The sequence below is a fragment of the Oreochromis aureus genome, linkage group 16 (genome assembly GCF_013358895.1).
Source record: "Oreochromis aureus strain Israel breed Guangdong linkage group 16, ZZ_aureus, whole genome shotgun sequence".
Classification (NCBI taxonomy): Eukaryota; Metazoa; Chordata; class Actinopteri; order Cichliformes; family Cichlidae; genus Oreochromis; species Oreochromis aureus.
This window is the reverse complement of record NC_052957.1, coordinates 25,558,982-25,581,500: the sequence shown is the minus strand read 5'-3', so window position 1 is coordinate 25,581,500 and position 22,519 is coordinate 25,558,982. Positions and strand designations below refer to the sequence as shown.

The 22,519-nt window shown below is 39.3% G+C and overlaps 1 protein-coding gene across 1 annotated transcript; it reads left to right on the top strand.

Moving 5' to 3' along the window:
• Positions 1–7,922: 7,922 nt before the first annotated feature.
• Positions 7,923–22,048, top strand: LOC116330523 (CD209 antigen-like protein C). Its single transcript, XM_039600427.1, has 6 exons — positions 7,923–8,109; positions 11,292–11,393; positions 11,733–11,993; positions 12,529–12,671; positions 20,326–20,429; positions 20,894–22,048. The coding sequence occupies exons 1-6, from the start codon at positions 8,049–8,051 to the stop codon at positions 21,051–21,053; spliced, it is 831 nt and encodes a 276-aa protein (XP_039456361.1). The 5' UTR covers positions 7,923–8,048; the 3' UTR covers positions 21,054–22,048.
• The last annotated feature ends 471 nt before the right edge of the window (positions 22,049–22,519 follow it).

Here is a 22,519-nt window from a genome sequence, read left to right as displayed (position 1 = left end):
ACAAACAAACAAACAAACAAAAAAAACCCACCCAAAAAACAAAGTAGACATATTTTTATCATATTCAACAGATTTTATATATATTTATATATATTTATTGAGAGAGGGAAATATACATTAATGGTTTACAATTAAAATACAATCTTTTCACTTCACATATTTGTTTTTTTCTTCTTACACGAACAGATACAATAATACATTAAGAGTCATTAAGAAATGACAACATCTCGAAAGCAAAAAGAAACTGAAGGTGGCTTTGAAGATTTCCAAATGAGTAAGATACAACGTCTAGCCAAAGGTGATGTAAAGGCTAATATTTTGTTGTGTGTAGGGTTAGTTAGACCAGTATTAACTGGAGGCCCAAAAATAGGTAAAAAAAGGGTTCATGCAGACCATGGTCCCAAGAGCCTTCGAAAGAATAGCTGAATACTGGCTCCAGAAGCCATGGCGTCTTTTTTTCCCAGTTCTTTGCCCTCCTGAAGAGCAGTTGTTCCTTTTTTATCTTTTCATTGACCTTTCCTAATGTTGAACAAAAATGTGAAGAAATGAAGTTTTATTAGGCTAAGAATGTGGGTATTTAAAAACAAATTTACTGAATTTTCAGAATCTGAGATAAACATTTTATAAATATGTGAAATTTGTCAGTGGAAGAAAAGGTAGAAGAATAAGGACGCTGCTGTTCACATCCGCTCCCTCCAGAGTGACCGGACCAGCAGAGTCGCCCACTGAATGCCTCAAAAATAGCTGCTCTGGAAAGCTTATGTGGGGAGGAGGCGCCGCACCAGCCAATCGCTCAATCACAGAGGGTCTCGTCTCGGATACCTTGAACGACAACCTGAACAAGATATTGTTGGATATTAGCTTGTCTAGTCTTGATGATGATGACCTTAGTATGGCAAACATGACCTGGTCTGAGTTATTCCCTCAGTTGAAGTAGTCAGAGGGCCGAATCAGACTCTATGGCTGAGCAGTGTCACCTGTTTTTAAGGGGGGAAAAGTGTAACATTGTAACGTTCTCTCTTTGAATTTCTTCACATATTTGACCACTTTGTGTTTTATGGTTTTCCTTTTTTGCCGTATTTGTCTGTCTTCTTGAAGGACATGAATTCATTTCTTGAAAGAATTAATTATATGTGTCAATAATTAATTACATTTTGAATTAAATAAATAAATACATGTGTCAATAATTAATGAATCAACCCCTCTGGGTTTGTTTAAAATCACTATCGTTTTAGCTTGTTCGTATAGCCAAAAGTGTCCATCAACAGATTAGGTGTGTAATTTTTAGTATTTTTTTGTGGGGTTTTTTGTGCTATTTTTCTGCATACACTTTTAAACTAACATCAGTTCTTTTTATAAATATAAAACAGCTATTACGTTTTACATTTTTAACCCTTAAAACACCAGTTTGTTTGTACAAGGCATGTGTTGGAAGACAACCTCAAAACTCACTTTCATATATTTGCATTGCTACTGGATTTTCTTGTATTATTAATAGTATAGTGTGGGACATGTAATCGATTAACATCAACATTGATTATTATCTATTGTTATTTTTGTGCAGGGAAAGCAAAATAGATCAAACTTTCTCTCAGCTTGCAGGGCTCTAGAGTGCGACCAATTTGGTCGCAAATGCGACCAAATTTTTCCGTGGTGCGACTAAAAAAAAAACATTTGGTCGCACCGGTGCGACCAACTGTTACCAACATTTGGTCGCACCTGTTTGGGTAACAAAAAAAAAATCTCTGCAACTCTCCGTGTGGTCAACAACAGACACACATTATGCCCCTATCGTGGACTAAACCAATCAGAGATAGTCAGGGGCGGGACCTCTGATTGGCCGTGGTCCAGTGGAAAGTGCAGGTAGAAGAGGGAGGTGAGTAGCTTTAATAAGGCAATATCAATTCATTAACGGATTCCACACAAAGACGTAAACACAGAGCGACCCGACGCATCAGAATCAGCTTTGTCTTTCTCGGCTTTCTCACCGGACGGCCCGCAGACGGACACGCTGTCGGAGCTTAGCGATTCTGATGCGTCGGGTCCGCGCTGTGTTTCCGTCTTTTTGCGCTGATTCTGAGCTGCAGGTTTTGTCTCTCCAACCAAAATTCGCCGAGCCAAAAAGAAGCAGCAAACTGCGCTTCACATTTGATCAATGTCGTCATGAATTCCCTCTGACTTTTGCGGTTTTGCTTCCACCACGATAAAATTACACTTCCTACACAGCTCCCCTGTGTGTACTTCAAGAACAGTTTCCCGTCTCAAATCTCTGTTTTCTGGATTATTCATTCGCTTATTACCCACCAGTCTACCGTTGTTTACAGCGCTGTCTTTTTCTTTTTTCATGTAAATGACGTCCGACAAGAAAGCCTAATTTCTGCTGTTCAATACTGAAGAAATTTAAACTTCTTAAAATTATGCAAAATTGCAGAATATTGCAGAATATTTTTAAGGTTATCTGCTATAAAAAGCCAGACCAGGAAAATCTCCTTCATGTTTTTCTGTGTTTTATTCTCAGTTACTATGACACAAAGGCATCTGCTGTGATGTTCACAATTCTGATGAAGTCTCACAAGTGTCAGTACTGATAAATGATCAGAATTATAATATTTCTGACTGTCTGGGGCTAAACTGAATCGAATCAGGACTTTGAGAACCGGAATCGAATGGATTATAGAAATCAGTGATGATGCCCAGCCCTAGTGAGCAGCCTAGGCTTGAGAAAAGTGGATGTAGCTGTGGGTAATAAGAAAAGATGAAAATAACTATTGATAACTTTTGTGTTAAGTTAAGGCCTGATCTGTCTGAAATTCATAGCCAGCTCTGACATGGTGCCATCAATCTTTGAATGCTGAAAAAGCAGCAGTGTATCCAGAAAACACATTATATGCTGCAATAAATGCACTGCCCAAGTGTCCCCTCTCCCCACTGCCTTTCAGCAGCATGCAACAGCAAACAGGTCGTCAGAGGAGGCCAAGATGATGATTAAGTTTAACATTTTCTACAATATTGACAAAGCACTTTAAGCACAAGATTGTTAGTTAATAATTTAGAAATGAATATTGTCTGTATGGACTTCCCCCCAAAGAAGGTGCACATGTAAAACTGCGGTGTTAAGCGAAGCGGTTGAAAAATTTGAGTGCGCCTAACTGTTGTGCCGGTACGCCTAAATTTTTTAAGTTAGGCGTACCGGTGCGCCCATGTCAAAAAGTTAGTCTAGAGCCCTGGCTTGTTCGTTTGTAAGTATTCATAAACGGAGAAAATCATAAAATCCCATTTTTTCCCCCAAGTAATACATGCAACCTGATTTATTTTTAACCGTCATTGCAGCTACAAGTATATAAATAATTAACAGTATCAATGATTTTTATGCATTAGTATATTTTTGCACAGTGACAGAAAAACAGAAAAACTCCCACTCAGCTTGTTCGTGGCCAAAAATGGCCAACCTGTTGTTTATATTTACAAAATGCTATAAAATTCTAATATATTAAAACATTTTTCTACTTTCATTGACTTGATTTTTTAAATTACCATCAGTTCTGGTCCTGAAAACCAACATTTCATTCAAATTCAGAATTTTAACCCTTTCAATTACCAGTTAGATCACACAATTGTAATGCTCTACAAAGAGATAAAACCATCAAATCCCCATTTTCTTTTTACAAATATTACACGCATACTGATTTATTTTCCAACCATCATTGCTGTTAAATGTACAGCAATAATTAACAGTATTAATGATTACTGTTGTAAACACTCACCTTTCAGCACACTCACTGCACCTTGTTTCTTTTCCTCACCTTTGTTTGGGTGTGGTGTTTGCCCTTAATTGCGCTCACCTGTCACTCCTTATATAAGGACTGCACTCACCTGCAGCTCACTCTTTCTTCGTTCCCACATGGGGTGGCAGCTGAGGTGAGTTTCTGTTTGAGTTCCCTGAGTTCATGTATCATTTTGAGCTACTGAGTGACTTAAATCACACTTTGTTTCCTTTCAGAGTTAGCAGTCCATCTGTGTCTTTCCCTGCTGATTATTCAAATAAAAGGAGAAACCTGTGATTGATGACTGTTCATTCTCATTCTGATCGAATGAACCCATGATGGTTAAAATCTCCAACCTCCTCTGAGTCTTCCTTCAAAACAATTACATATGCATCATTACATTTTTGTGTAGTGAAAGAAAACAAGAAAAACTCCCTCTCATCATGTTCATGGCCAAAAATGGCCACCTCCTGTTTACATTCACAAAATGCTATAAAAATGATAAACTTGATATATTAAACTAGCACCGGTCCTTGTCATGACAACAAATGTTTTTTAAAATGTATAAATTATAACCTTTGAACATATTTTTAAATTTACAGCGTTGAACTTGCAGTTGGAAATTCAATCCTACCCTTGTGTCACACAAAACTTTCTCCACTTATGTTTCTACTGAGATTTCTGATTTCTAAAAACACAACAACGGTAGGGTCTCGCACTCGAATCTTCGGGAATCGTTTAAGATAGTATTGCGTGGCAAGATCATCTCCTTTCAAACGGAGAAAAAGGAGTAAATATAAGTTTGTGGAAGTGGTTACTAAAACTATACAAAAGAGTACAAAAAGAGCAATTGCACAGTTATTTACAAATGAGCAGATATTTATCTCATTTAAAAAAAATCACAAGCATAGTAAAACCTGGCTATAGTGACAACCCTGCTGTCAAACAAAGCAGGTGAAGTTATGTAGAAATATGCATGAATAAAGAGGCTTCCTACGCAGCACAGCAGACTGAATTTGTGAATGCTGCCAGCAGCGCTGAAGTAGAGACTAAAAGTAGTCAAATTCATTATCCATCTAGAACTGACACACAAAGTCCTTTTACATCACAGGCTGCATACAGCCCGCTTTAGTCTGAAGTGGACCGAACCAGTGAAACTTGTTAAATGTGTAAAATTACAAAAACAGTTTGTTTTTTGGCACTTTTTTCTGTTTGGTATAGAAACAGACATTTCTGTAGTAAATAGCAGAAAAACTGGAACCATTTTGTCCAGTGGGCTGGATTGGAGTCTTTCCCGAACTGATTGTGGCCCCTGCGCTTCATGTTTGACACCCCTGAACAGCTCATCAGCAAGCAGACCCAAAGGGAGTACGCATTTTGACAATAAAAGAAGCCAGGTGCCTGCTCGCCTGTGTCCGACACTATAAACACCACTCTCCCTGCGATAAATGTTAGGCATACGTAGGTACTACACACTGCACACATGACTCACATCACTGTATACAGATTCCCAAGATGCTATCTGTCTTCTCTCCTACTCTGGCCCAGGAATAGCCCGACTGCTTCCCTCCTTTAAGGGTAAGACTGTGCCTTGATGCTGACACTTTTCTTTCATCCCCAACATCCCCAAAGGATGTGTGCATGTGTGTACTTGAGAGTCCTGACGAGTTTCTCTCTTTGCCGTGGCTTCAAGAGAAGGCGTCCGAGTGCAGTTTTTGCCACATCAGTGTTCAATCATGAGAAAGTGGAGAGGGGACGCAGCTTCCTGGGATCTAGTTTGGTTGTGTCAACACTGTCCAAGCCTGTGGTCAGATCAAAAGCCGTCTCTAGTGTAAGGACTACAGTTGGATATTTGGTGTCCAAAAAGATCCCCACTTCCTTTTTTCCCATACCCTGACCCCTCATCTCCTCGACCCCGAGCAAAGCTGGATCACGTGATCTCAGTGGTTAGACTCTTTAGAGGCTTAAAAGTGAGTTTTAAAGAAGCATTAGCGGCACCAAGCTTCAGTTTTTGGATGTAACCTGTCATGCTTTAGTGCTCTGCACTGATCTCAGCTTGTGATTAATGATGCAACCTTGCCCCCAGCTGAACCAGCAATGACGTTACACTTAAAACTCTGTCATTTTTTCTTAGGAACAGCAGAGGGCGCTGTTGTTTATTAGATAAGCAGGAGCTTAGACTCAACATGAACAAATCCTTATCTGCAAACATCACTATATTTTAATTACATTTATTTTTTTGTAATGTAGTTACAGGATGGTTCTGTACGTTCACATGATAGCGCAGTATGTCTGGAGTGAATGTACAGCGATGCTTTTATGTTTTAGCATAAATTATGTCTAAAATTGTAATTTGAGTCTATTGAGGTTTTCACTGGAATATATTTTGACTTGTTACATCGGGAAAAATACTTAAGTTTAATGTAAGTTATATGGTAATGTTTCATTAGTTGTCAAAATGGTTATCCAGACAAAAGTTTCTCGATTGTCGTAGCATACGAATACCTTGATTGCTAATAATAAATATAATGCTGGCAACGTTTCATACAGTTAAAAACATTGGCTAACGTCTTTTGTTCTACAAGCTGGAAATTGTCACTAACTGAAGAAAATTAGCCGCTGAAGTGAGGAGTTGACGACTGGACCTTGGTTTTATCTAGTTAACATTTCACCCGTTTAGTGTACGATTTTATTATGATTAGTATTTGAGTTAAATCGGGGGGTTTTCCCGAGATGATCGAAACTGATTTGCTGTGAACAGCCTTGATGGCTAACGCCAGCAACTGACTTGAGCACTGACTTGATAATTTCCATCTCCCAGCTAAACGTTACCGTTACTGTTTACTCTTGTTGTAACAGTTAATCTTCGTTGTTGAGGCTCATTTGTACTTTTTGTGCAGAATACCTCTGAACAACTTGGCACATTTCAATGATCTGACCATGAGACGGAGCCCGACGAGACCCCTGATTCTCAAAAGAAGAAAACTGTCTTTTCATCAAAATGCGACTGATTCACAGCCTGGAGAATCAGGCTCCAAAGAACCGTCAAAACCAGCTGCCACTCAGTGCTTTTCTGATGGTATCCGCATCATGGACCATCCATCCATGTCTGATACTCAGGTGGTTGTCATTCCCGAAACAGCAGAAGTTCAAAGTGTTATTGGGGCCCTCACAGCTAAAGACAATGAATGTGGTGCCCAGGGCCCAAACAAGCTCATTCTTCTGAGTGGAAGTGGAAGTGACAACAAGTGGGACTATGGACCTGATTCTCAGTCTGCTGCTGAAGGGGCTGCTACAAGGAGTACAGAAGGACATAAAGTGAAAGCTGAAACTACACGCAATTTAGCAGGTGACAAACTTTAACTGAAATTAAACCATGTATGGGGAAAAAAAGGGTTTTTTCATCTTTAAGATAATACTTAAAGTATAAGTGTGGAATTTAGTGCTTGTTTTTCTCTCTATCTGTTTTGATCATCTGTATTTAACTCTCTGTTTAAGCAACAATGTTTTTTCCCCTTTTTCTGTACTAGTCAATAAGGATGTCACTTGCAATCCTTTAGATGACAGCCTTACCGACCTTCACTGGTTGGGTAAGATGAGCACATGTGACTTGGAGCCAAATTCTACAAAGAAGCTCAGCAGCAAGGAGAACCAAAACCCTTTACAGACTTTTCAGGTTCAGTGCTTTTTTTTTGTCACCTGCTGTTTTTCCTTTTATGTGCCAACACAAACTTGTCTGAAGGCAACACTGACCCCAGACATGTTGCTGTATATTCCCTAAACACCCTTTCTTAACCAATTGGTCATGACTGGGAAAGAAGTGGCAGAAAAAGAAGTATTTTATCATTTCTAACAGTCTTTAAACTTTTGTACAGTTTATTTGCTTCACTGATCTTTTCTTTTTCCAGGCCCAAAGAGCTTGATGAGGGGCTTCAGTTTAACTATCATCTATCTAGATAGCTCTTTCTCTCTCTCTCTCTCTCTCCTTCTCTCTCTCTCTCTCCCATTTAAGGTCTTTGCTTATTTCTTTTTAAAAACATTTAAAGTTATTAACAAAACTATAAAAGAAGTTTGACTTTTGTAGCTTTTCACATGACTATGACATATACACACAGCTTAAGAACAGATCCAGTTTCAGTGGTGGCATAGCCGCACAAACCACATACGAAATGTGTGACTTCCTCAGAACATAAAGATTAAACTGACACTTGTGATACTTTACCACTTCACACAACCCGTGCTGCAGAGCTAAGGTCTCAGAAATAATCCACATTCTTCCATGCAATGGACGAAATATATGTCAATGTTAAATGTCCTGACCCAGCACCTTCTACAAATCACACAGGTAAGAAATAAGTGACAGAAATAGAATAATTAGTGTTATACACTGTTATAACCTTTCTAGTTAATTTTGTCTAATGTATGCATATTTTATCGTAGTGCATTTTAACATGAACTGTCTTAGTCTTCCAGGGCAGTAGAAGACTAAGTAGTAGTAGTAGACTATCTACTTATAGTTTTGTTTTCATTATCCAACTTGCTGTATTTGCTCAATCAAACATGAAAGTTGAATGAAAATAGCATTTTCTTAATTTTTGTGACAGACAATTTCTTGTTGAAAAGTATTATATATGCTTAATTTAGCATTATTTTGAAATATAACTAAATTCTATGCAGAAATTGTCACTAGTTGGCTTTTGCAGTGTGAAGTATTTTTTAATGTGTGCTCAAATATGGGAATTTACAAGATGGCTTGGATTAAAAACAAACAAACAAAACAAAACAATATTTTAACTAGGCAGTAGTATCTGTTCCAAATTACAAATCCTGATTCATTTTGATGGTAAGAACAATGAATGAAAATGTTATCAAGCTTTTATCTTTAAAATTTTTTTCAGATATTCATGTTCAAGCATTATTTCAGATTTCGATATGCAAAAAGAATGTATGTGTGTCTGGATCAGAAAGTCAGACGGGCTTTAAAAAGGTACTTTCAAATGTACTTTTTATAGTATTATACAAAAGATTAATCGGACCAGGAGTGTGAAGGCCTTAGAACTTTTATTTAAATCCTCCGATTTTAAGATTTCTTCAGTATTAAAATAATTAAGTCACAAATGTAACTATTTCCACTGCTACAAACAGACTGGTTAGTTAATTTGGCAAACTTCATTTTTGAAATAATAAACAAGTATGGTTTAAACAGCACTTACTGTAGGTTGCTGCCATGTTGTAACACCATTTAATGCAGTAACATGAACCTATCCGTTATAGACAGGCCATGCCACTCTGTACTGTCACGTCTGCTGCGGCAGACGAGCATGGAGTGAATGGAATGTGGACCCAAAAGCAGACGATGGGAACCGGAGTAAGGAGATGAACAATAAGTGAGCCTTTTGGACTGAACAGAACAACAAACATATATATATATATATATATATATATATATATATATATATCTATGTGTGTATATATATGTGTGTATATATATATATGTATATACACACATATAGAAGCTACACGTCCAAAGACATGCAGCTTGTGGGGATAGGTTAACTGATTAATCCAAATTGCCCATAGGTGTGAATGCGCGAGTGAATGTGAGCACGAATGGTTGTCTATCTCTGTGTGTTAGCCCTGCGACAGACTGGCGACCTGTCCAGGGTGTACCCCGCCTCTCGCTCTATGACAACTGGGATAGGCTCCAGCACCCCCCGCGACCCTGAAAAGGATAAGCTGATGGATATGAGGACAGCTACAAGTTTCTGGGGATCCCACAGGCGAATGGGAACCATGAAGAGGTCGCTAGAAAAGCTGCAACCACCAAGTACCTGCAGAGGGTCAGGCAAGTCCTGAGAAGTCAGCTGAACAGTAAGAACAAGATCCGGGCTATCAACACCTACGCCCTGCCCGTGATCAGGTACCCTGCTGGGATAATAAGCTGGCCAAAGGAGGAGATAGAATCCACTGACATCAAGACCAGGAAGCTCCTGACCATGCATGGAGGGTTTCACCCCAAGTCCAGCACCCTGAGGCTGTACAGTAAGTGGAAGGAAAGGAGGCAGGGGACTGGTGAGTGTCAGCACCACGGTCCAGGATGAGACAACGAACATCCACGAATACATTGGGAAGATGGCCCCATTTGACCAAGTGCTCAGTGAATACCTCAGGCAGCAGAAACCCAAGAAAGAGGAGGAAGAGGAGGAACCATCGTGGAAGGACAGGTCCCTGCACGGTATGTACCACCAGCAAATAGCAGAGGTGGCTGATATCCAGAAATCCTACCAGTGGCCTGGACAAAGCTGGACTGAAAGACAGCACACAGGCACTAATCATGGCAGCACAGGAACAAGGTCTGAGCACAAGATCCATAGAGGCTGGGGTCTATCACACCAGGCAAGACCCCAGGTGCAGGCTGTGTAAAGATGCCCCTGAGACAATCCAGCACATAACAGCAGGGTGCAAGATGCTAGCAGGCAAGGCATACATGGAACGCCATAACCAAGTGCCCGACATAGTATACAGAAACATCTGTGCTGAATACGGCCTGGAAGTCCCAAGGTCAAAATGGGAGACGCCCCCTAGGTTGGTGGAGAATGACCGAGCTAAGATCCTGTGGGACTTCCAGATACAGACGGACAAAATGGTGGTGGCTAACGAACCGGACATAGTGGTGGTAGACAAACAGAAGAAGACGGCTGTAGTGATCGATGTAGCGGTTCCGAATGACAGCAATATCAGGAAGAAGGAACACGAGAAGCTGGAGAAATACCAAGGGCTCAGAGAAGAGGGTGAAGGTAACGGTGGTCCCCGTGGTAATCGGAGCACTAGGTGCAGTGACTCCCAAACTAGGCGAGTGGCTCCAGCAGATCCCGGGAACAACATCGGAGATCTCTGTCCAGAAGAGCGCAGTCCTGGGAACAGCTAAGATACTGCGCAGGACCCTCAAGCTCCCAGGCCTCTGGTAGAGGACCCGAGCCTGAAGGACAGACCGCCCGCAGGGACGAGTGGGGAAATTTTTTTGTATTTAAGGTCTTTGTCTGTAAAGTATACTAGACTATTTTCCTTCTCTTTAAAAATAACATTTCAAGTTCTTAACAAAACTATTAAAAGTAGTTTGACTTCTGTAGCCTTTCACATGACTACAATTTATAAACAAGTTGAGAACAGGTCTAGTTTTAGTGCTGGTATAGCTGCACAAACCACATATAAAATGGATGACTCCCTCAGAACTTAAAAAAAAAAACTGACTGAAACCTGTAATACTTTACCACCGCACAAACTTACCACATGGTCTGTGCTGCAGAACTGAGGTCTCAGAAATAATCCACATCCTTGCATGCAATGTATAAAATATATGTCATTATATATCAATGCCAAACGTTTCAAACCTTACAACCCAGCACCTTCAACAAACCACATAGGTAACGAAGAAGTGAGAAAAACAGGAAAATAGGTGTTTAAACAGCTGTTACTAATGTTGCACATTTTATTGGATTCCCTGTTTTTTACTTTTTTTCTTTTCAGGTCAAATGAGCTCTAAGAGGAGTTTCTATTTGGGGGTTATTCTCTGTCTGAGCCTGCTGAGTGTTTTCCTGCTGGTTACACTGATCACTCTTGGTTTATTTTGTGAGTTGCATTTTTCAGCAATACTTGCTCTACTGATCAGCCACCATCAGCCACAGTAAAAAGGAAAATATTCAGTTCAATTCAATTCAGTTCAATTGTCACTTCTAATGAATGTTGACAAACAAGACTAACCTCACCAAGATGATGAGACCATGGCAACAGTGGTTCCTTACTCTCATACAATAGCATAAAACTGACATACACATTTAACATGTTTCAATATCTGGTGGCAAATTTTAAATATATTTTTAGCTATAAAATGAATCTAAAACAATCTCAAAATGGAACTATGAAATGTTTGAGTCTCAAAAACATGAATATTATTTCTCTTTATTTCAGACCATAACTGCTTATATGATTCAGCTAAACAGTTGTCAGAAATGAATAACCAACTTTCCTCCATGGGTGAGGAGAGAGACGTTCTGAATGCAAATCTCTCTGCTGTGAGTAACAATCTTTCTTCCATCACTGAGGAGAGAGACCTTCTGAATGCTAATCTCTCTGCTGTGAGTAGCCAACTTTCTTTCATGACCAAGGAGAGAGACCTGCTGACTGAAAAGACCAAAGAGCTGAAAAGGCTGCTGTGTTTGTCCAATCAGAGTGAGTCCTTATGTGAACTGTTTTGTACTTAACATAGAAATTCAATAATTCAGTTTAAAAAAATTAAACTTTATCATAGGAACATATTGTCAGTATTGTTTAACCTCTGCTTGTCACTATAAAGCTGCATTGCAGAAGTGCTTATCACAAATTCACATTTACAAGAAAAATCCGATTGGTACAATAACGATAAATATATTCCTTCCACAAAAATGAAGATGTTAGATCTTATCCTACAGTTTCTGATTCTATGACTGTTACCCTAGTAGGCAACGCTGAAACTAACTGAAACCAGGGTGTAGACTCGACTAGCTTTAACAGTCCTACGTCAGGATAACAATCCTGCTGTTCTCTGATGATGCAACTAACTAACCACCCTGATAATTAAGTACAGTTAAAAGCCACACTTGTTAACAGCAGCTCTCCTCCGTCGTGTCCTTTGTCCTGGTAAATTGACTATTTTATTACTTTGGTGGCCAGAAAAATAGGCCCCAGGAATTTGTTAATTATTTATTTATTTTTTTTATATTTCCAGATAAAACATGCCCTGCAGGATGGAGCAAGTTCAGTTGTAGCTGCTATCTCCTCTCTGAAAGGTCTGCTTCCTGGGATGAAGCCAGAAAGGACTGCAGAGACAGAGGAGCAGATCTTGTGGTTATTGACAGCCCAGAGGATCAGGTACAGTGTTTATGTGTGTGTGTGTTGTTGTGTTTGTAAATGAATATTGAAATTTTAACTCATAACTTTGTAAATGACTTTTACCCATGCTTTCAGTTTCAGTTTCAGCTTTATTTGTCATATGCAAGTTAGGGTCAACATTGTAATGAAATGTGTTTGACGAGCAGAACACAAGTCTCTCAGCAGTATAAAACAGTATAACAGACTATTATGTATATATGTAAATATAAACATGTATAAATAAAGAAATCTTGAGCACTAAATTTACATAGAGACATAAGAGAAAGAGAGAGAGAAAGTGACATGTATTGAGGTACGTGGGGGAATTAGAACTTCAAATTGTACACTGCACATAAGTGGCAGGAGTGAGCAGCAGTACAAATTTGAGCAGTACAAGATTAAAAGTGGCAATTAGTGCAGTATTGCACAGAGTATGAGTTTTTATTTTTTATTTTATTTATTTTTTAATACTGATAAAGTGAAGTGAACAGTGCAGAGTGTAGAATGTATTTGAGCAGCTGTAGGACAGTTTTTGTGTGCATCCTGTGAAGTGTGGTGTGTGTGTGTTTAAGTGTTGTGGTTGAGGTGTCGAATGGCTTGGTGGTAAAAAGTGTTTTTAAGTCTTGTAGTCCTGCAGTGAGACTCCTGTAACGTCTGCCAAATGGTAACAGGGAGAACAGCTGGCGTGCTGGGTGGCTCTGGTCCTTAATGATGTTGTGTGCTTTAGGGATGCACCACTGGAGATAAATGTCCTGAATGACGTTTCTGCGTTACTAAACAGTTGTGAGTTTGTTTGTGAGAGCGTCTCATGGTAAATGGTCTGTATTTGTATAGCGCTTTACTAGTCCCTAAGGACCCCAAAGCGCTTTACACATCCAGTCATCCACCCATTCACGCACACATTCACACACTCATGACGTCTCATGACGATGACCTAAGCGCGTGTGACGTCCGTGGCAGCAACAGACGTGTAGATCAACAATGGATAATATGGAGTGCAGGAGAGAGTATGACTGTGCAGTCTTTAAAGCTTGGAAGTACTGACATTACTTTGAGTTTTATTCCATGAAAAGTGACAAAAACATTTGCGTCTGCTGTACACTGTGTGGGAAGAAAACGTCTTTCTACAGTGAAAGATTAAATTTCAAATCTGAGCAAGCAACTAGCATGCCGCCACGTGAATGTGAAATTTACACAGAAACCCCCGAATCCCCCCACTGACATGACTGCTGTGGCACCGGGCAAACCTCCACCCGCCCCACTCCTGCTAAACAGGTGACAATAGATTTAAGAGTAAAAGTGCCACTTCCAGTGCCACTTATTCTTTGATTTTTTTTTATTTATTTATTTATTTATTTTTTTTGCTGTGTTTTACTTGCATCTATTTGAAAGAGTGAGTGTAAACACAAAACAGAATTTTATTTTATATGCTGGAATACGCAGAAAACAGGTTTTAGTGTTAAACAATTTCTTCAAGTCAAAGACTGTTACATATAATTTAATGTTTGCTTAATGCAATGTGGATAAAGTTAAAAGATTAAAACTAATAAAACGATTTAACTAAAACTAAATAAAACTAAATGAACTAAATAAAAGTGCACGCATACAGCTTGCTCTGAGTCAAATGTATGAGTGAATGTTTGGTAACTGACAGATCGTTGGGGCCCGTTCAGTTTGTTTAACGTTTGTCCTACCACACTCCGATGAAGGAAGAAAATTCGTAGTCCTGCAGGTATCTGAAGCTTCAATGGGAACGAAGCTTTGACTTCAATAAAACCTCAGCAAATCCCATTTTGGGTTGGCTCGCCATCCAGTTAACTGGAACTGTGGAATCGCTGGTCCTCGATGGAGGCTTGCTTTAGACTTTGTTCGTCTGTCGAGTCATCCTTTTACCAGATAACGAAAAAAGCCTGACCTATATACAGGTCACAGGTCCATATAGTCACATACACTGTTGTGAAACAGCCACACTTACTTAAAACATTCAGAATGAGCAATAAGTATCAGTGTAACATTTATCTTAGTTCAACTAGCTCTGTTGCACAACGAAATAAATCACTGCAGCATTATATAATCTTATGTGAGCTACAACTTTATCAACCTGAAGGGTTGACAATGTTCACAAAAAAAAAGCTCCTAGAGTTAACACTGCCGCTGCGTTTGGCAACTCACAGTAGCTTACCAGACTTGCACATTATAAACAACTCAACGAACACCACTGAAAATACAACATTTGGCTTACAATTGAACTGTATTGTTACACACCTAACAACTTTAGTAGAAGTAACATTTAATACATAAAAAATGATTAGTAACATTTCTTTTGTTTTTGTTTCTTTCCTTTTTTTCCCTTAAATGTAAAACGGTCACAGTCGCTAGCCATTTCACACACACACAAACACATTTAATTCTGCTAGCGTGAGCTCTAGCTGTTAGCTTAGCGGCTAGCGGACTTTCCTGTTACCTTTGACATTTTCTCCTTAACAAATTAGGTTTTTCCCACTTTTCTTACAAATCGATGAACAGGGTGAAATTCTGAACGACCAAAAAAAACCTGCGGCAGACTCGCTTGCAACTCCTAGCAATTTGGATTCGGTAACATTAGTTTGTTGGGCACATGGCATTACATGAACAGGAACGAAATGGCAACTACGGAAAGTCATGTGATCAAGGTCAACAGCAAGGGTCGCTGGTAGCTCATTGCTGATTGGCCAAGTTACACAACAACAAATAATCTTATTTGTCCACATCTTCCTTTAAACAAAAAAAAAAAAAAAAAATGACTAAATTGTTTAAGTCATACACCCAAAAATTACTTTCCACTGCTCTTTTTTTTCTAGCTGGGCTACAAACGGGATTACTTTTTGAGAAGTAATAAGTAATTAGTAACTAAATACTTTTTTCAAGTAACTTGACCAGGCTCTCGATCGCACTCCTCTAAAACTTTGAGATGACGTTGGCGTTCATGCCAGACTTCCTCAGCCTTCTTACGAAGTAGAAGGCTGAGGAAGCGTCCAGGAGAGATCCTCGGTGATGTTGACTCCAAGGAATTTGAAGTTGCTGACCCTTTCAACCTTGACACCATTGATGTGGATGGGCTGGTATTCCCTGACTGGTCGCTTCCGGTAGTCCACTATCATTTCCCTTGTTTTGCTGACATTGAGAGACAGGTTATTATCCAGGCACGAATTATACAGCGCCCTCACCTCCTCTTTATAGGCTGTCTCATCGTTGTCTGTGATGAAGAGGCCTATGATGGTTGCGTCATCCGCAACCTTGATAATGGTGTTGGACCTCTCTTTGGCGACACAGTCATGTGTGAACAGGGAATATAGGAGTGGGCTAAGCACACATCCCTGTGACATTCCTGTGTTTAGGATGAGTGATGAGGAAGTGTGCTTACCAACTCTCATCACCTGGAGCCTGTTTGTGAGGAAGTTCAGAATCCATCTGCAGATAGGGGTTCCCAGCCCAAGGTCGATGAGCTTCGAGGCAAGTTTTGAGGTGATGATGTTGTTAAATGCCGAGCTGTAGTAGATGAAGAGCGTTCTTGCATGTGTATTCCCTTTTTCCAGGTGAGTGAGGGCAGTGTGTATTGTAATGTACACACCCATAGATCAAAAAGAGTTAACCATAAAGCACACACCTTCCCTTTTCTTGCCTGAGTCCTTTGTGCTGTCATCTCGGTTAACAGTGAACCTAAGCTAAGAATGAAGCTAAGAAATGGATTAAAACCTCAAAGACCTGCCTGTTAGAATCGTAAAGTTTGCAGATGACATGACATTGGACTCATCAAGGACGGTGATGAGCCTGCATGCAGACATGTGGTTAAACACATCTACATGCGTGTTCAACCACATGCCTGTATTTATAGGTTGTTCTGACTGCAGCACAGTCAGAACAACCTATATGCTCAAAACTCTAGAGAAGACTGTGGACTTCAAGCAGAGCCCATCTCCATTATTCCCCCCTCAACTTATTCATAGCACTGTGTCTGCTGTGGAAACCTTCAGGTTTCTGGGATCCACAAGTGGTCTCCCACTGTATACATTATAATCAAAAGGGCCCAGCAGGGGATGTACTTCCTGTGTCAGCTCACGAAGTTCAACCTACCCGAGAAGCTGTTGATCCATTTCCATTATCTGTCTGTTCTCTGCTCATCCATCACTGTATGAGACATCTGTACAGTTTCCACAGGCCGTCACTCTGATGAATACTTAGGGCACTCACATTGTATCTGTACTTATATATAAGTACAGACACAATGTGACACTAGTTAAATATTAACTAGTTATCCATCCCTTATTTATTCCATAATTGTATTCCAACATCTTTGCACTCTTGCACCATAAATGTTCTATATGTGTTGTTATTGTCTGTATTGTGTTGATGTCATTTTGTCAGTATTGTCTGTTTATTCTGTCATGTACATTGAGATCAAAGAAATAGCCAAAAGCTAATTCCTTGTATGTGTGCACATACTTGGTCAATAAAGCGATTCTGATCCTGTTGGGAAATATATCTTCAGTGCTGTTAGTTTGGGATATTTAAAGGGCGTGTTTTTATAACACTGGGATAAACTGCACGGACTAAAATTGTGCTTTTAAACTATAATAAAATGGTTTTTATGTTAAACAGACTGCCCTTACAAATATTGCCACAACAGAAGCTTGGATTGGTTTAAACGATAGAGAACAGGAGGGAACATGGAAATGGGTAGATGGAACTCCATTGAGTTTGATGGAAGTCTTCAGTTTGGTTCAGTTTATTACTTTTATTAACTTTCCAAAAGATATTTGTTAAATCTATAAATATATGCAGCTGTATCCACATTGTTGAGCTTACATGTCAGTGGGTTAAGCCAAACTGCAAATCCAAAAGCTTAAAGATGTGTGATGTAAGATCATTTGTTTTGGCCACATTGGGGGAAAACGTTATTATAGTCACGACATGATATCTCTGCAGGTTTGACTGTGTTTGACTAACTGTATACTTTGTGTAGGCTCCTTCAACAACTACCACGTCGTGAAAAAAAATAAATTTGTTGGTTATCTGAAATTTTGCAATCATAATTTACAGCTTATTTATCAAAGCTCCCATCAAAGCTCCTGATGGAAAAGTTGGCTTACAAAACCCCACACACCCACTCCAAATGTCAAAAAGTTTTCTTACTAATAATAGCATAATGTTGTTTTCACAGATGTGGTGGGAAATGGGGAAAAAATCAACCTGATAGTGGTGGCGGAATTTCATATTTGGGTGAAGAGGACTGTGTTCATGTCAAAACTGATACGAAGAAGTCTTGGAATGATCTTTCATGTTCAGCTTCATTTAAGTGGATCTGCGAAAAAACACCATGAAACTGATATTCAGCTTCTTGAAGATGATATAATTAGTGTGGATGCTGATTAAGCATCCACGGTATTGTTCTCCAAATCTTTATTCTATTTTCTTTATAAATATTATTATCTATTCCGTACGTTTTTTTGTACTCTAACTACAGGGTGGGCCATTTATATGGATACACCGTAATAAAATGGGAATGGTTGGTGATATTAAAGTCCTGTTTGTGGCACATTAGTATATGTGAGGGGCAGTGTTGGGGAGTAACGGAATACATGTACCGCCGTTACGTATTTAAAATACAAAATATGAGTAACTGTATTCCGTTACAGTTACCGTTTAAAAAGGTGGTATTCAGAATACAGTTACTTTGTTGAAATAAATGGATTACACGGCGGTACTTCCCTGTTTCATATTGTCGCGGGTCAGGACTGTTTGGGTTTCTTTGACAGCTACGTAATGTTGTTCCAGGCGGCAGCATTACGGTTGCCATGGTTACATGCTGACGCGCTCTCTCTCTGCGTGTTTCCTGGGTGAGAGAGCGCTTTTTTGTTGTTGTTGTTGTGCTAAGCTAAAAGGCAGAATGCTACAGGCATGGCCCTAAAGAATGTAGCCTCATGGGCAGTGTAGTCCGTGCTGCAGCGAGAATGGACTGCCATACACGTTATGTGTCTGTGAGCGAGGGAGGAGAGAAAGGAAAAGTCCGAGCTGTCACGGAGCAAAAGCGGGAGCTGGAAGCATGTAAATATAATAATAACCACCGCAGCCAAGAAGAGTGCCTGACGAGCCCATTTGTAAGTAAGCTATTAAGACTGAACTGTACACTGTGTTCGTATAAATAAGTTCCGTTGGAGCAGCCTTTCTCTGTCTCTGGCAAGCAAAGTTGACCCAGACAACAAAGTAAAGCTAGTTTTCGGCTACCAGCCCGACACGGAACCCACCGTATTAGCCAGAGGTCCCTTTACTACGGTTCGGAGCCGCGGACCTTCAGTATCAGTAATAAATCACAGCAATAGTACATTCACGTAGTTGTAAACAGCACGATAATATATTAAGTAATCCAAAGTATTCAGAATACGTTACTCTCATTGAGTAACGTAACGGAATACGTTACAGAATACATTTTGGGGCATGTATTCAGTATTCTGTAATGGAATACATTTTAAAAGTAACCTTCCCAACACTGGTGAGGGGGCAAACTCCTCAAGATGGGTGGTGACCATGGTGGCCATTTAGAAGTCGGCCATCTTGGATACAACTTTTGTTTTTTCAATAGGAAGAGGGCCATGTGACACATCAAACTTATTGGTAATGTCACAAGAAAAACAATGGTGTGCTTGGTTTCAACATAACTTTATTCTTTGACAGTGTTGGGGAGTAACGGAATACATGTACCGCCGTTACGTATTTAGAATACAAAATATGAGTAACTGTATTCCGTTACAGTTACCGTTTAAAAAGGTGGTATTAAGAATACAGTTACTTTGTTGAAATAAATGGATTACACGGCGGTACTTCCCTGTTTCATATTGTCGCGGGTCAGGACTGTTTGGGTTTGTTTGACAGCTACGTTCTGTTGTTCCAGGCGGCAGCGTTACGGTTGCCATGGTTACAGGGTGACGCGCTCTCTCTCTGCGTGTTTCCTGGGTGAGAGAGCGCTTTTTTGTTGTTGTTGTTGTGCTAAGCTAAAAGGCAGAATGCTACAGGCATGGCCCTAAAGAATGTAGCCTCATGGGCAGTGTAGTCCGTGCCGCAGCGAGAATGGACTGCCATACATGTTATGTGTCTGTGAGCGAGGGAGGGAGAGAAAGGAAAAGTCCGAGCAGTACATGACTTTTGTTTCTGATAATCTACATATTATTGTTCCTGCCATGTTGTGTATTTTTTCCACGTTTGGCTATCATGTTAAATCTGTTAAAAACATTTAACAGATTTTAAAACCTGCTCTTAAATTCAGCATCTGAATGTTAATTTACAGACACAAACGAACAATACATACAACAGTATGAACAGTGACAGAAAACCTTAACAACAGATTTGGTTGCAATGCATTATTCAGTTTTGAAAGGCAAACAAAATATTTTAAAAAATCATGAGAAATGAATGAGAGTATTTTGCTGTATGAGCTGTTGGGAAATATATGTTAAGCAATGAGGAAAAATGTTGCAGAAGAAATATGTAAAGCAAATTACAAAAATCTGGTGCTGGTTTGGGCTTTTTAAAAGATATGCTTTGATAAAACTGGGAAAAACTGCGAAGACATAAATTGTAATTTACAACTAAAAAAAAAAAAAAATTCTATTTTAAACAGACTGCCCTCTCAAATATTGCTACAACAGAAGCTTGGATTGGTTTGAATGACAAAGAACAGGAGGGAACATGGAAATGGCTAGATGGAACTCCACTGACTCTCATGTAAGTCTTCACTTTGGTTCAGTTTACCTTTTAAACATTTCCGAAAGATATTTGTTAGATCCATAGATACATGCAGATATAACCACACTGTTAAGCTTATATATCAGTGGGCTAAGCCAAACTGCAAAGCTAAAAGTTTAAAGATGTATGATAATGACTTGTTTTGGCCACATGGGAGAAAAACAACTTTTTATAGTCCAGTCATGATATCTTTGCAATCTGGACAGTGTTTGGCCAACTGTGTACTTTGTGTAGGCTTGTTTAACACCATGTCCTGAAACTCACCCCCCAACCAAAAAACACCATTTGTCGGTTGTCTTCTACTTTTTTGTGTGAAATTTTGCAATCCTAATGTACACAGTGTATATCAAGGCTGTTGACGGAAAATCTGGCTGACAAACCCCCACACCCACACCAAGTGTCTTAATTTTTTTCTTACTAATAATAACATAATGTTGTCACAGACCTGCTGGGAACTGGGAAGAAGATCAACCTGATAATGGTGGTGGAAGTTCACACTGGGGTGAAGAGGACTGTGTACATGTCAGAACTGATATGAAGAAGTCTTGGAATGATCGCTCATGTTCAACTTCTTTTAAGTGGATCTGTGAAAAAACACCATAAAAACAGTATTCAGTTTCTTGAAGATGATATTTTCATGGTCTTTGAGTTTTGCTGTTGATTCTTTCTTTTGCATTTAAGAGATTTTTTAAGTACATGATCTGTATGGTTTGCTCCCAGTATTTCCTAGTACTTCTGAGTTTTGTTATGTATATTTTTAGTTCATCGTTTCTTGTTTAACTATGTAAGTTCCCTTTTGTGTCCTAGTCTGGTCTTTTGTCCAGAGCATCCCTTGTGTTTAGTCTATCATTGCCTTCTGTCTGTGTCAAGTTGGTATGTCTTTGTCCTATGGTCAGTATTACTCACTTCCTGTTTGCAACAAAAGAACCTGGAAGACACAATGCTGCCCAACAAATGTACGTTTATTTACAATTAGTGTTTTCATGTACTTGTGGGAGCTTTTCTGCTGTTGTATCCTCAGCTCAGTGACCTGCCTTCCTCCAAGTCCCAGTGTCACTGAAACAGGGAGAGGATGATTAGTGCATTGGATCCAACTGCTCTTTTCTCATTAGTCAGATTCTGTTCAGTTGTGTTCCCTGGTGTTTCCCATCTCCCTGGTTACCTGATTTGTATAGCGCCTTGTCTTTAGTTACTAGTTTCTGTGTAGCAATGATTTATTTTTGTATTATGAGTTTTCAGCTGTAATCCACTAGTTCAGCAATTGATAGAAAACTAATTTATGCAACACTCTTGTAGAGTAGGCTGAGGACAAGCATCTTTCTCTGTCTGTCCTTCTCAGTCTATGTTATGTCTTACTCTCTGCTATCTGTTATTCAAGTACTATTAGATTTCTGTTCTAGTTCACTGTGTAACTGTAAACAGATTTATTTTGACACATATCTGTTCCCAGAATAAATGTGTATTGGAGAGGAGATGTGTCCAAAAGGCTTGTTGAAACTGCCACAGCAAGCATAGACTTTTAGTCGATATGATGTTGCTCCTTTGCAAGTGATTAAACGCCTTAAACTCACTGCCCTGTGTCTCATCTTATAATAAAATGTTTCTGACAGCAATAAACCTACTTTTGAGTTTTACCTTGTGAGTTACTGTCTGAACTCCTTTCCACTAATTTCCGTAATTTATGGTTTCACCAGTACTGGCTTCAAGCAATCTTCAGGGGTGAAATAATTTTTCCTCTTGTGCTCTCTCCAAGCCAGAAGATAGAGATAAAGAAAATAGAGACTTTGGTTTCTGAAAGTTTAGAATAGAATAGAATAGAATAGAATAGCCTCTTATTGTCATTCTACATGTACAATGAAATTATGAGATTTCCACGGCAACTGTGCAGGAGTAAAAAAAAAAGTAAAGACATCAAGAATAAATGGCAAACAGAAAAAATATATGCAGTCAAGAGGAACATATACAATACAATAGAGAGGAAGTAGTGCAAAAACACTTCTGTGTCTGGGTACAGACTTTTATGTGAGTGGCCTGAGTGATGAGGGTTACTCAGACCATGGCTCATGAGG